At 32.9% G+C, this 12,854-nt stretch overlaps 1 protein-coding gene across 1 annotated transcript in view; it reads left to right on the top strand.

Annotated features, from left to right (window-relative positions):
- The first annotated feature begins 3,541 nt into the window (after positions 1 to 3,541).
- LOC140919711 (uncharacterized) overlaps positions 3,542 to 12,854 on the top strand; it is a 20,244-nt gene continuing 10,931 nt past the window's right edge. Inside the window, exon 1 of the mRNA XM_073366325.1 lies at positions 3,542 to 3,550. Within this exon, the coding sequence (XP_073222426.1) occupies positions 3,542 to 3,550 (9 nt within the window). The remainder of the gene's footprint in view (positions 3,551 to 12,854) is intronic.

Below are 12,854 nucleotides of genomic sequence, written 5' to 3'. Positions count from 1 at the left end.
GAGTTAGATAACAGATTGCTCAATCGATTTATCAATGTTTTGGTTAGTTATGTATTACTTGATGGATTGAGAACTTTATTTTGATTTCATTTTTATTTGGCAAGTGTTATATGAACTTTTAGCATATGGAAAACCCTTTTAAGGTGCATGCTAAGTGGAAAGGATATATGTGCATTTGAAAACTTAAATTTTATGTGTTAACTGTTAATTTCGGTTGGTGACCCTTTACAACTATTGTGGAAATCTGGGTTTTGCCCTCAGATGAGAGCCAGGACGATCCTACCGGTTTGTACCCTACGGATGGGAATGTAGATGGGAATGCTTGACTGGAGCTATGTTAGGAGGATCTCACGGGGCGCGTGGAGATCACTCAGGGTGTATAGCTATAGTTTTTTTGAAGAATGATCAGATTAGGATGACATAGAGGGAACATATGTTTTTCTTTTGGATTACGTTATTTTGAACTGGAAAACTGTACCTTCACTAATATTGTCAGTATGACATCTTATTTGAATGGGTTCCATGTATTATTTGTTTTTGTGTAAATACTTTGGATTCATATTTTGAGAAACTTTTCCGCTGCTTGTAAATTATAATGACTCAATTATTTATCCAAAGGTATTTCCTTATTTATTTCTCTGTTTTATTTTAATTTCTTTTGAAAAAATAAATACACTATCGCTTTGAAAATCGGAGTGTTACAAAAATGGACACAAAAAAAAAACAAATACCAAACTGACTTAAATATTAATCCATTTAGTCTTTTGGACTTATTAGACGAACTACATTCTTTTAGAAAATAAGTGGACTAGAATACACCTAGTAAATATCAAAATGACCTAAAATCTATATCCATTGAGAATTTTGCACTTATTTCTAAAATAAATGGAATAGACCTCGACCCTTAACCCTAAACCTAAACCCGAAACCCTATACCCTAAACTATAAACTCTAACCCCTAAACCTGAAACCAACCCAAAAACCCTAACCCTAACCCCTGAACCCTAAAGCTAGAAAAGACCACAAATGACCTAATAAAGTGACACTTTTGCACTAATAGATTGAACTACATTGATTAACAACTAAAATGGACAACAACAAAAATAATAACAAATTCCAAAATGACCTAAATTTTTAATATATTGAGTCTTTTGCACTTATTAGACGAACTACATTGTTTTAGAAACAAAATGGACTAGATATATTGAGTCTTTTGCCCTTATTCGACGAACTACATTGCTTAAGAAATAAAATGGACTAGATATGACCTAGACCCTTAACCCTTAACAATAAGCCCGAACCGCAAATCACTAAAGCCTAAACCCAAAACCCTAAACCTTAAACCCTAAACCCTAAAACCTAAAACCTAAAACCTAAACCCTAATTCTTAAACCTAGTAAAGACCAAAATGACCTAAAATATTAATGCATCTTGACTTTTGTTCTTATTGGACGAACTACAATGAAAAGACCTAGAATACACCTAGTAAATAATAAAGTGACCTAAAATCTATATCCATTGAGAATTATGCTTTTATTACATGAACTACATTGATTAAGAACCAAAATGGACTACATATGACCTAGACCATTAATCCTTAACCATATACCCGAAACGCAACACAATAAATCCTAAACCCTAAACCATAAACCATAAACCATAAACCATAAACCATAAACCATAAACCATAAACCATAAACCATAAACCATAAACCATAAACCATAAACCATAAACCATAAACCAAAAATCCTAAACCCTAAACCCTAAACCCTCAACCATATATCCTCAATCCTAAAACCTAAAACCTAAACCCTAATTCTTAAACCTAGTAAAGACCAAAATGACCTAATATATTAATGCATTTTGACTTTTGTTTTTATTGGACGAACTACAATGAAAAGACCTAAAATACCCCTAGTAAATAATAAAGTGACCTAAAATGTATATCCATTGAGAATTATGCTTTTATTACATGAACTACATTGATTAAGAACCAAAATGGACTACATAACCATAAACCATAAACCATAAACCATAAACCATAAACCATAAACCATAAACCATAAACCATAAACCATAAACCATAAACCATAAACCATAAACCATAAACCATAAACCATAAACCATAAACCATAAACCATAAACCATAAACCATAAACCATAAACCATAAACCATAAACCATAAACCATAAACCATAAACCATAAACCATAAACCATAAACCATAAACCATAAACCATAAACCATAAACCATAAACCATAAACCATAAACCATAAACCATAAACCATAAACCATAAACCATAAACCATAAACCATAAACCATAAACCATAAACCATAAACCATAAACCATAAACCATAAACCATAAACCATAAACCATAAACCATAAACCATAAACCATAAACCATAAACCATAAACCATAAACCATAAACCATAAACCATAAACCATAAACCATAAACCATAAACCATAAACCATAAACCATAAACCATAAACCATAAACCATAAACCATAAACCATAAACCATAAACCATAAACCATAAACCATAAACCATAAACCATAAACCATAAACCATAAACCATAAACCATAAACCATAAACCATAAACCATAAACCAAAAATCCTAAACCCTAAACCCTCAACCATATATCCTCATCCCTAAAACCTAAAACCTAAAACCTAAAACCTAAAACCTAAACCCTAATTCTTAAACCTAGTAAAGACCAAAATGACCTAAAATTTTAATGCATTTTGACTTTTGTTTTTATTGGACGAACTACAATGAAAAGACCTAAAATACCCCTAGTAAATAATAAAGTGACCTAAAATGTATATCCATTGAGAATTATGCGTTTATTACATGTACTACATTAATTAAGAACCAAAATGGACTACATATGACCTAGACCCATAACCAAATACCCGAAACGCAAAACACTAAATCCTAAACCCTAAACCTTAAACCCTAAACCCTAAACCCTAAACCCTAAACCATAAACCCTAAACCCTAAACCCTAAACCCTAAATCCTAAAACCTAAACTCTAATCTCTAAATCTAAAAAAGACCAAAATGACCTAAAATATTAATGCATTTTGACTTTTGTACTTATTGGACGAACTACAATGAATAAGAAATAAATTGTACAAAAAGAAACATATCAAAAACCAAAATAACCAAAATCTAAAACCAGTTAGATTGATGCACTAATTCGACGAACTACATTGATTAAGAAGAGAAATGGTCTATAATAGACCTAGACCCTAAAAAATGTCCTAAAATTGAAATCAAGTGACACTTTTGCACTAATAGGTTGAACTACATTGATTAACAACTAAAATGGACAACAACAAAAAAACATAACAAATTCCAAAATGACTTAAAATTTTAATATATTGAGTCTTTTGCACTTATTAGACGAACTTCAATGTTTTAGAAACAAAATGGACTAGATATATTGAGTTTTTTACACTTATTCGACGAACTACATTGATTAAGAAACAAAATGGACTAGATATGACCTAGACCCTTATGTTATTAATAATGGCCTCTGTTAGTCTAAAGATATGAGAGTTATTAAACAAATTATCAAAGATTGACAGCGGAATATATTCAGGGGCAATGATTGAAACAGTTTGCAAATGTTATCAATATATGAGACAAGAAACAATGCTTACTTCAGAATGTTAAACAAGATATAAAATCATTAATTCATACATTCAAGAATATGCATTTATGTAATATCAAAAAGAGTAGGGATAAGAAACAATTGCACCACGATTTATCCTGGTTCAGCTATCAATTGATAGCCTACATCCAGTCCTGAAATCCAACAAGATTTCAGCCTTTTTCCAATAGAATGAATTGAGAACCTTTTACAGATTGTCTAGCTTCCTTGAAGCCTATCTATCTAACTCACTTCACTCTTGTTTCTATCCCACCTAATCCTTGTAGTTAATCGCCTAACTCACACAAGTTCTAGGTAAAGCCTCTTCTTGATGATCTCACATCAACAAAGATAACTATCAGTTTCCTTACTGGATTTCCAAACCTTTCAATTTACAGAAAATTGTCTTCTTCGAAGAATTAAAGAATATCAAGACTTTGACTCAATCACTATAGTATCTCACACAAAAAGTATTTAGCCAATGGATATTTTGTGTGTTGTAAAAACTTTTCTCTCAAAGTGTTTTTCAAAGGTATTCAAAAGTTGTGAAAAGTTCTGAAAGAATTATTAAAAGTTGTTTTCAAAAGTGATTGAATCAGCTTATATATATTCAGAAAAACACCAGGATAATCGATTGCTCAATCAATTATATAATGTGTTAATGCTTGGTAAATCGATTGCCCAATCGATTTTCGTATGTCTTGTTTTTCTTGAATCTTGATCATATAAGCATGAACCGATTTGCCAATCGATTCCTTTAATACATCAATCAGAACTGATACTATGATTTTATCAGAATCGATTGAGTAATCGATTATAGATATTTTGTTCCAACAACGAGATCAAAACAATCGATTGCTCAGTCGATTTCATAATCACAATCATAATCGATTTGGCATTGAGCTGAATCCATTCTGTAACTTAAACATTAACTTCAATCGATTCGTCAATCGATTTTGCTGATCACAGTGACTCAGACTTTTTCATCAATCGATTATCCAATCGATTGTGCTGATCACAATGACTAAGACATAAACGTCAATCGATTTGCCAATCGATTATGCCTGTTATAGAACTTCGGCTATTTTGACAAAATCTATGTGCCAATCGATTTAATCAAAGTTGTTCTGATAAATGATTAATTTGCAATCGATTGCCTCAATCTTGGAGTTTAAGAAATCTAAATCAATCGATGTCTCAATCGATTTAATGCATCACAGAACTTATTCCTGATTTTAAAACTTTGTCCCAATCGATTTGTCAATCAATTGATTCCATACATGGTTGGTTCTGAGACTTGTAAAATCGATTGATCAATTTATTGCCCAATCGATTGTCCAATTGATTGGATTTATCCCAAAACTTAGGTTTCACTAAAAACTTTAAACTAATCGATTCCCCAATCGATTTATGTAGTGAAAACACTTGTTCTGAGTCAGACAATCGATTTATCAATTGATTCATCAATTGACTTATTGGTTGATTGATTCATATTCATCGGCAAAGACTTAAGCATGAGACCATAGTGATTAGTCTAACAAACTAACTACTATGACACCTAATTACACAACATATAATTGCATCTTTCTCAAGCATATCCTCCAACTTTGGTTGATTACTTGAGTTGCAAGCTTTTGTTCCAAGTGTATGGTGTCTGCTTGTTTGTGTAACACACCGTTTTTCTAAGCGAGGGTATATTTTTTTTTCAAAAGAAATTAAAATAAAACAAAGTAAAACAAATGAGGAAATGTCTTTGGATAAATAATTGAGTCATTATAATTTACGCAGCGGAAAAGTTTCTCCAATTATAAATCCAAAACATTTACATAACATCAAATGGTACATGGAACCCATCCAAAGATGATATCAAACTGATAATATTTGTATAAGTACAGTTTTCCAAACTAAAAATACTCCAAACCAAAAAGAAGGACCCCTAGTCCCTATACATCATCCTAATCTGATCATCCTACCAAAAACTATACACCCTGAGTAATCTCCACGCGCCCCGTGAGATCCTCCTAACACAACCGCAGTCAAGCATTCCCATCTCCATCCCTGTCCGTAGGGTACGAACCAGTAGGGCCGTCCTGACTCTCATCTGAGGGCAAAGCCCAGATTTCCACAATAGTGTAAAGGGTCACCAACCAGAAAATAACAGTTAACACATAGCAATTAAGTTTTTGAATGCTCAAAACAACTTTTTAACTAAGCATGCACCTTAACAGGATTTTCAATGTGCGAAAAGTTCATACATTACATTGCCAATGAAAATGAAGGTAAAATGCAGTTCTCGATCTCCTAATTAACACATGATAAAACAAAACATGGATAGATTCATGAGCAATTAATCATACAACTAAAAATGAGGATTTTCACTGAGCCAATCGATTGGGCAATCGATTGGGGTGAAGATTTTTAATGAAAACAGAATCCTGGGCTGAATTCAATCGATTGGTAAATCGATTGATTGGTTCCTGAGCCCCTGGTTTCGAGCCAATCGATTTCCTAATCGATTTGGTGAGGGATTCTTAATGAAAACAGAATCCTGGGCTGAATTCAATCGATTGGTAAATCGATTGATTGGTTCCTGAGCCCCTGACTTAAGGCCTAATCGATTGGGCAATCGATTTCGAAAGGGATTTTAAAAAGGCTGATTTACAAAATCGATTGGCTAATCGATTTTGTGAATTGGCCAAGTCCCTGTTTACCCATCCAATCGATTGGGAAATCGATTTCCCTGATCAGTTTTCCAAAAATTCATGAATTAACCTAAGTCATTCCTAATCAAGTTCACCACTTAACACTTAGCAATTTCTACGCGATTACTACGACACACAAAGGTTCGATAACCATCATACTCACACACAATACACAACACATAGCACTTAACACCTTCATCTCAGTTATCACGATAAATCAAAATTCGAATCACTCAATCATAAACTCAAATCAAACATGACTCGCGTGCCAGGCACCCTAATGCAATGCGTATATGCCAAAATGCATGGACTCGGAATTCCAAACCAAAACCCTCCTCGAAGGGCCGTAAATCATAATTGTACCGCCTATCGCAGGCCAAAGTACCAATTACCGAGGTGCCACCTATCACGGGTCAGCACGATTTACTAAAATGCGTAAATCATAAACGTACCACCTATCACGGGTCAGTACAGTTTACCGAGGTGTCACCTATCACGGGTCAACACGATTTACTAAAAGAAAAAGCGGAAATCGTAAATGTACCACCTATCACGGGTCAGTACAGTTACCATGGTGTCACCTATCACGGGTCAACACGATTTACTAAAATATAAATCGCAAACGTACAACCTATCACGGGTCCGTACAGTTTACCAAGGTGCCACCTATCACGGGTCAGCACAATTCACCAAAAATGTAAATCGTAAATGTACCACCTATCACGGGTCAGTACAGTTACCATGGTGTCACCTATCACGGGTCAACACGATTTACTAAAATGTAAATCGCAAACGTACAACCTATCACGGGTCCGTACAGTTTACCAAGGTGTCACCTATCACGGGTCGACACAATTTACCAAATGAAATGCATGAGCATACACAGACTCCATTCACAACAATCGTTAAGCAAATGCAGATATTAAAAGATTCCCCATTTTTAATACCCATTTAACTTAAACGACTTTCAAACAACATTAATTAAATAAGTCATTAAGAGATTCCCCGTTCTTAATACCGATTTAACTTAATGATTTTCAAAACAAAACGTTAAGCAAACAGTCATATTAAGAGATTCCCCATTCTTAATATACTTTTGACTTAAACGATTTTCTCGCAAAACATTCAGTAAACGAGTCATTAAGAGATTCCCCATTCTTAATACTCATTTACCGAAACGATTTTCAAAAACGATAGTTAAGTAACCGAGACATTAAGAGATTCCCCATTCTCAACGCCCAGTTAACTTAAGCATTTTCCTCAAATACACATTAAGTAAACCGAGGTATTAAAAGATTCCCCATTTTTAATACTCGTTTAACTCTAATGGTTTTCAAATTCCACAGAAACAAATTCAAACATACTTTCACATTCAAACCATAATTCACAACAACCACACCAATTAACAAACATCAAGTACGAACACACCAAATACAACGAACACAAATCACGCAACATAACACCCGGATACATCAAATTTCATTTACCCATAATCATACACAATGACATTCAAATTCATTTACCACGAAACATTCATCATTATAAACAAAACCTAACTCTAAGGTTTTTACCCATAACGCACTAGTTTCGTTTTTTCCCAAATCGATACATTTAACCCTAACAAATTCCTTCCCACACAACCACAGATAAGTCCCTAATGCAAACTAGAAGTTTGGAAGGAGCCCTTACCTTCGCGATAGCCCTAACGTGCGATTACGGCACCGTGAGTAATTCCGGTAAAATCTCCGCTCGCAACGCCGCTTCCAAATTAGTGCACTAGCACCGTAGCGTGGTGGTGAGCAACTTTCCCTTCTATCTCTTCGAGAAATGAGGTTCGGATCTAGAAGAAACGGAGGGGTTTGTGTTTGGATCTCAAAAACCGTTTTTCTTCGTTTTCGAATCAAAGAGGAAGAGTGGAGTTGCGAAAACCTTGATCTCACTCTCACCCAACCTTGGGTTACTAGTTTTGAAGAAAAGGAAGCAACGAAAACGAAAAATGGAGAAGGATGGAATTTTGGGTTTCACGGTGGTTTGAGGAAGGAGATGGAAAATTTGGAAATTTCCTTCCTTTCTTTTTCTTTCCTTTGTTTTTCCTTTCTTCCTTTTTCCTTCCTTCCTTTATATACTATTTTCTTTTCCTTTTCCTTCCTTCTAGTTTTCCTTTCTTTTTCCCTCCAAACAAACATATATAAATATAATAAATATAACTTAACAAATATCTCAAAATCTAGATATTTATTAAATTACCGTTTCACCCGAAACGCCTTAAATTCTCCGTAAAGGATTTTCCGCAGTTAAATTCAATTTATTTATCGACGAGAAATTCTAATTGGCATCGAAATATCTTTTTGATTATAAAACTCCAAAATATTATTAACTTTGGCTTAAAAAGCCTCCGAGCCAAAATCCAAAATACACCAAAAATACATAAAAGGGTACTTTAAAATTATGGGTCTTACAGTTTGCCTGAAATGTTTCTTAATTCAAATAATTAGATCAATCAAATATTTCATATGTACTGTATGTTTGGGAATTAAATCAAAAACATGATCAGGGAAGCTCATGTCTTACACCTTAAAATGAATAAGAACTAAAACAAAATAAGAAAAAAAAAAGAAAAAGAAACATATAAAAAACCAAAACGTCCTAAAATCTTAATCAAGTGACACTTTTGCACTAATAGGTTGAACTACATTGATTAACAACTAAAATTGACAACAACAAAAATAAAAACAAATTCCAAAATGACCTAAAATTTTAATATATTGAGTCTTTTGCACTTATTAGACGAACTACATTGTTTTAGAAACAAAATGGACTAGATATATTGAGTCTTTTGCACTTATGCGACGAACTACATTGATTTAGAAACAAAATGGACTAGATATGACCGAGACCCTTAACCCTTAACAATAAACCCGAACTGCAAAACAATAAAGCCTAAACCCTAAAACCTAAAACCTAAAACCTAAAACCTAAACCCTAATTCTTAAACCTAGTAAAGAACAAAATGACATAAAATATTAATGCATTTTGACTTTTGTTCTTATTGGACGAACTACAATGAAAATACCTAGAATACACCTAGTAAATAATAAAGTGACCTAAAATCTATATCCATTGAGAATTATGCTTTTATTACATGAACTACATTGATTAAGAACCAAAATGGACTACATATGACCTAGACCCTTAACCCTTAACCATATACCCGAAACGCAAAACACTAAATCCTAAACCCTAAACCCTAAACCCTAAACCCTAAACCCTATACCCTCAACCCTAAAACCTAAAACCTAAACCCTAATTCTTAAACCTAGTAAAGACAAAAATGACATAAAAAAAGTAATGCATTTTGACTTTTGTTTTTATTGGACGAACTACAATGAAAAGACCTAGAATACACCTAGTAAATAATAAAGTGACCTAAAATGTATATCCATTGAAAATTATGCTTTTATTACATGTACTACATTAATTAAGAACCAAAATGGACTACATATTACCTAGACCCTTAACCAAATACCCGAAACGCAAAACCCTAAATCCTAAACCCTAAATCTTAAACCCTAAACCATAAACCCTAAACCCTAAACCCTAAACCCTAAACCCTAAACCCTTATCCCTAAAACCTAAAACCTAAAACCTAAAATCTAAAACCCAAATCCTAAAACCAAACACCGAAGACCTAAATCCTAAAACCTAAACTCTAATCTCTAAATCTAAAAAGGACCAAAATGACCTAAATTATTAATGCATTTTGACTATTGTACTTATTGGACGAACTACAATGAATAAGAAATAAATTGTACAAAAAGAAACATATCAAAAACCAAAATAACCAAAATCTAAAACCAGTTAGATTGATGCACTAATTCGACGAACTACATTGATTAAGAAGAGAAATGCTTTATAATAGACCTAGACCCTTAACCGTTAACCCTAAACCATAAACACTAAACCCTAATCCCTTTACCTAGTAAAGACGAAAAACGACCTAGAATATGAATGCATTGAGACTTTTCTGCTTATTGGACGAACTAGAATGAATAAGAACTAAAATGGACAAAAAGAAAAATATCAAAAACCAAAATAACCTAAAATCTAAATCCAATAAGACTTATGCCCTTATTCGATGAACTACATTTATTAAGAATCAAAATGAACTAGAATAGACCTAGACCCTTAACCCTTAATCTTAAAACCTAAATCCCAAACCCGAAACCCTAAACCCTAAAATGAATAAGAACTAAAACGGAAAAAAAGAAACATATCAAAAATAAAAACGTCCTAAAATCGAAATCAAGTGACACTTTTGCACTAATAGGTTGAACTACATTGATTAACAACTAAAATGGACAACAACAAAAAAACATTACAAATTCGAAAATGACCTAAAATTTTAATATATTGAGTCTTTTGCACTTATTAGACGAACTACAATGTTTTAGAAACAAAATGGACTAGATATATTGAGTCTTTTACACTTATTCGACGAACTACATTGATTATGAAATAAAATGGACTAGATATGACCTAGACCCTTAACCCTTAACCATAAACCCGAACCGCAAAATACTAAAGCCTAAAGCCTAAATCAACAAAATTATTCCTTGACGAATAATTTTAATCGGGGATCCAAAAAGTTGTTTTTGGGCATTAAACTCACTAAATATCAATAAATTTGCTAAAAAGCCTCAATGTTCAATACCAAAATACATAAATTAGAAATTAAAATTTTGGGTCTTACGGAATAGACCTCGACCCTGAACCCTAAACCCAAAACCCTATACCCTAAACTATAAATCCTAAATGTCAAACCCTCACCCCAAAACCCTAACCCCTGAACCCTAAACCTTGTAAAGACCGCAAATGACCTATAATATTAATCAATTTAGTCATTGGCACTTATTAGACGAACTACATTCTTTTAGAAACAAAGTGAACTACAATACACCTAGTAAATATCAAATAGACCTAAAATCTATATCCATTGAGAATTTTGCACTTATTTCATAAAATACATGGAATAGACCTCGACATTAAAATATAAATCCCTTGAGTATTTTCGTCTTATTAGACGAACTACATTAATGTAGAAACAAAGTGGACTAGAATACACCTAGAAAATAATAAAATGACCTAAATCTAAATCAATTGAGAATTACGCACTTATTTGATGAAGTACATTCATTAAAACCAAAAAGGACGGGAAAAAACCTAAACCCTAAACCTCAAACTCGTAACCCTAACCCCAAAACGCTAACCCTAAAACCCTAAACCTAGTAAAGACCACAGATGACATAAAATAATAATCAATTAAGACTTCTGCACTTATTGGTCGAACTACATTGATTAACAACTAAAATGGACACACACACAAAAAAAAAAACAAAGTGGATCAATAAAGTGGACTGAAATCAATTGACTCTTTTGCACTTATTAGACGAACTACACTGTTTTAGAAACAAAGTGGACTAGAATACACCTTGTAAATAACAAAATGACCGAAAATCTATATCCATTGAGAATTGTGCACTTCTTTCATGAAATACGTGGAATAGGCCTAGACCCCTAACCCTAAACTATAAACCCTGAACCTGAAACATGGGTGCGGGTCAATTTCCATTATAAAATATTTATAAACCCTAATCCGTAAAGCTAGTAAAGAAAAAATAATGACCCAAAATATTAAAGCATTTCGACTTTTGAACTTATTGGACGAACTACAATAAATGAGAACTAAAATGTACAAAAAGAAACATATAACAAACCAAAATAAGCAAAATCTAAATCTAGTGAGATTTATGCACTTATTCGACGAACTACATTGATTAATAAGAAAAATTGTCTATAGTAGACCTAGACCCTTAACCTTAAACCTTAAACCATAAACCCTAAACCCGAAACCCGAAACCCTTATCCCTTAACCTAGTAAAGACGAAAATCACCTAAAAAATTAATTCATTGATTCTTTTGAACTACATTTTTTTAGAAACAAAATGGACTATAATACACCTAGTAAAAAACTAAATTACCTAAAATATATATATCCATAGAGAATTATGCACTTATTTCATGAAATACATTGATTAAAACCAAAATGGACAAAAACAGACCTAGATCCTTTACCCTAAACCCTAGCCCTAATACCTAAACCGTAAACCCTATACCCTAAACCTAAAACCCATAACTAAAACCCCAAAACTCTAAACCTTAAAACCCTTTACCTAGTAAAAACCATAAATGACAAATATTAATCATTTGAGACATTTGCACTTATTGGTTGAACTACTTTGATTAACAACTAAAATGTACAAAAAGAAACATATCAAAAACCAAAATAACCAAAATCTAAATCCAGTAAGATTTATGCACTTATTCGACGAACTACATTCATTAAGAAGAAAAATGGTCTATAATAGACCTAGACCCTTAACCCTTAACCTTAAACCTTAAACCTTAAACCTTAAACCATAAACCCTAA

Source organism: Cicer arietinum, chromosome 3, assembly GCF_000331145.2.
Source record: "Cicer arietinum cultivar CDC Frontier isolate Library 1 chromosome 3, Cicar.CDCFrontier_v2.0, whole genome shotgun sequence".
Classification (NCBI taxonomy): Eukaryota; Viridiplantae; Streptophyta; class Magnoliopsida; order Fabales; family Fabaceae; genus Cicer; species Cicer arietinum.
This window is presented reverse-complemented; position numbering and strand designations above follow the sequence as displayed.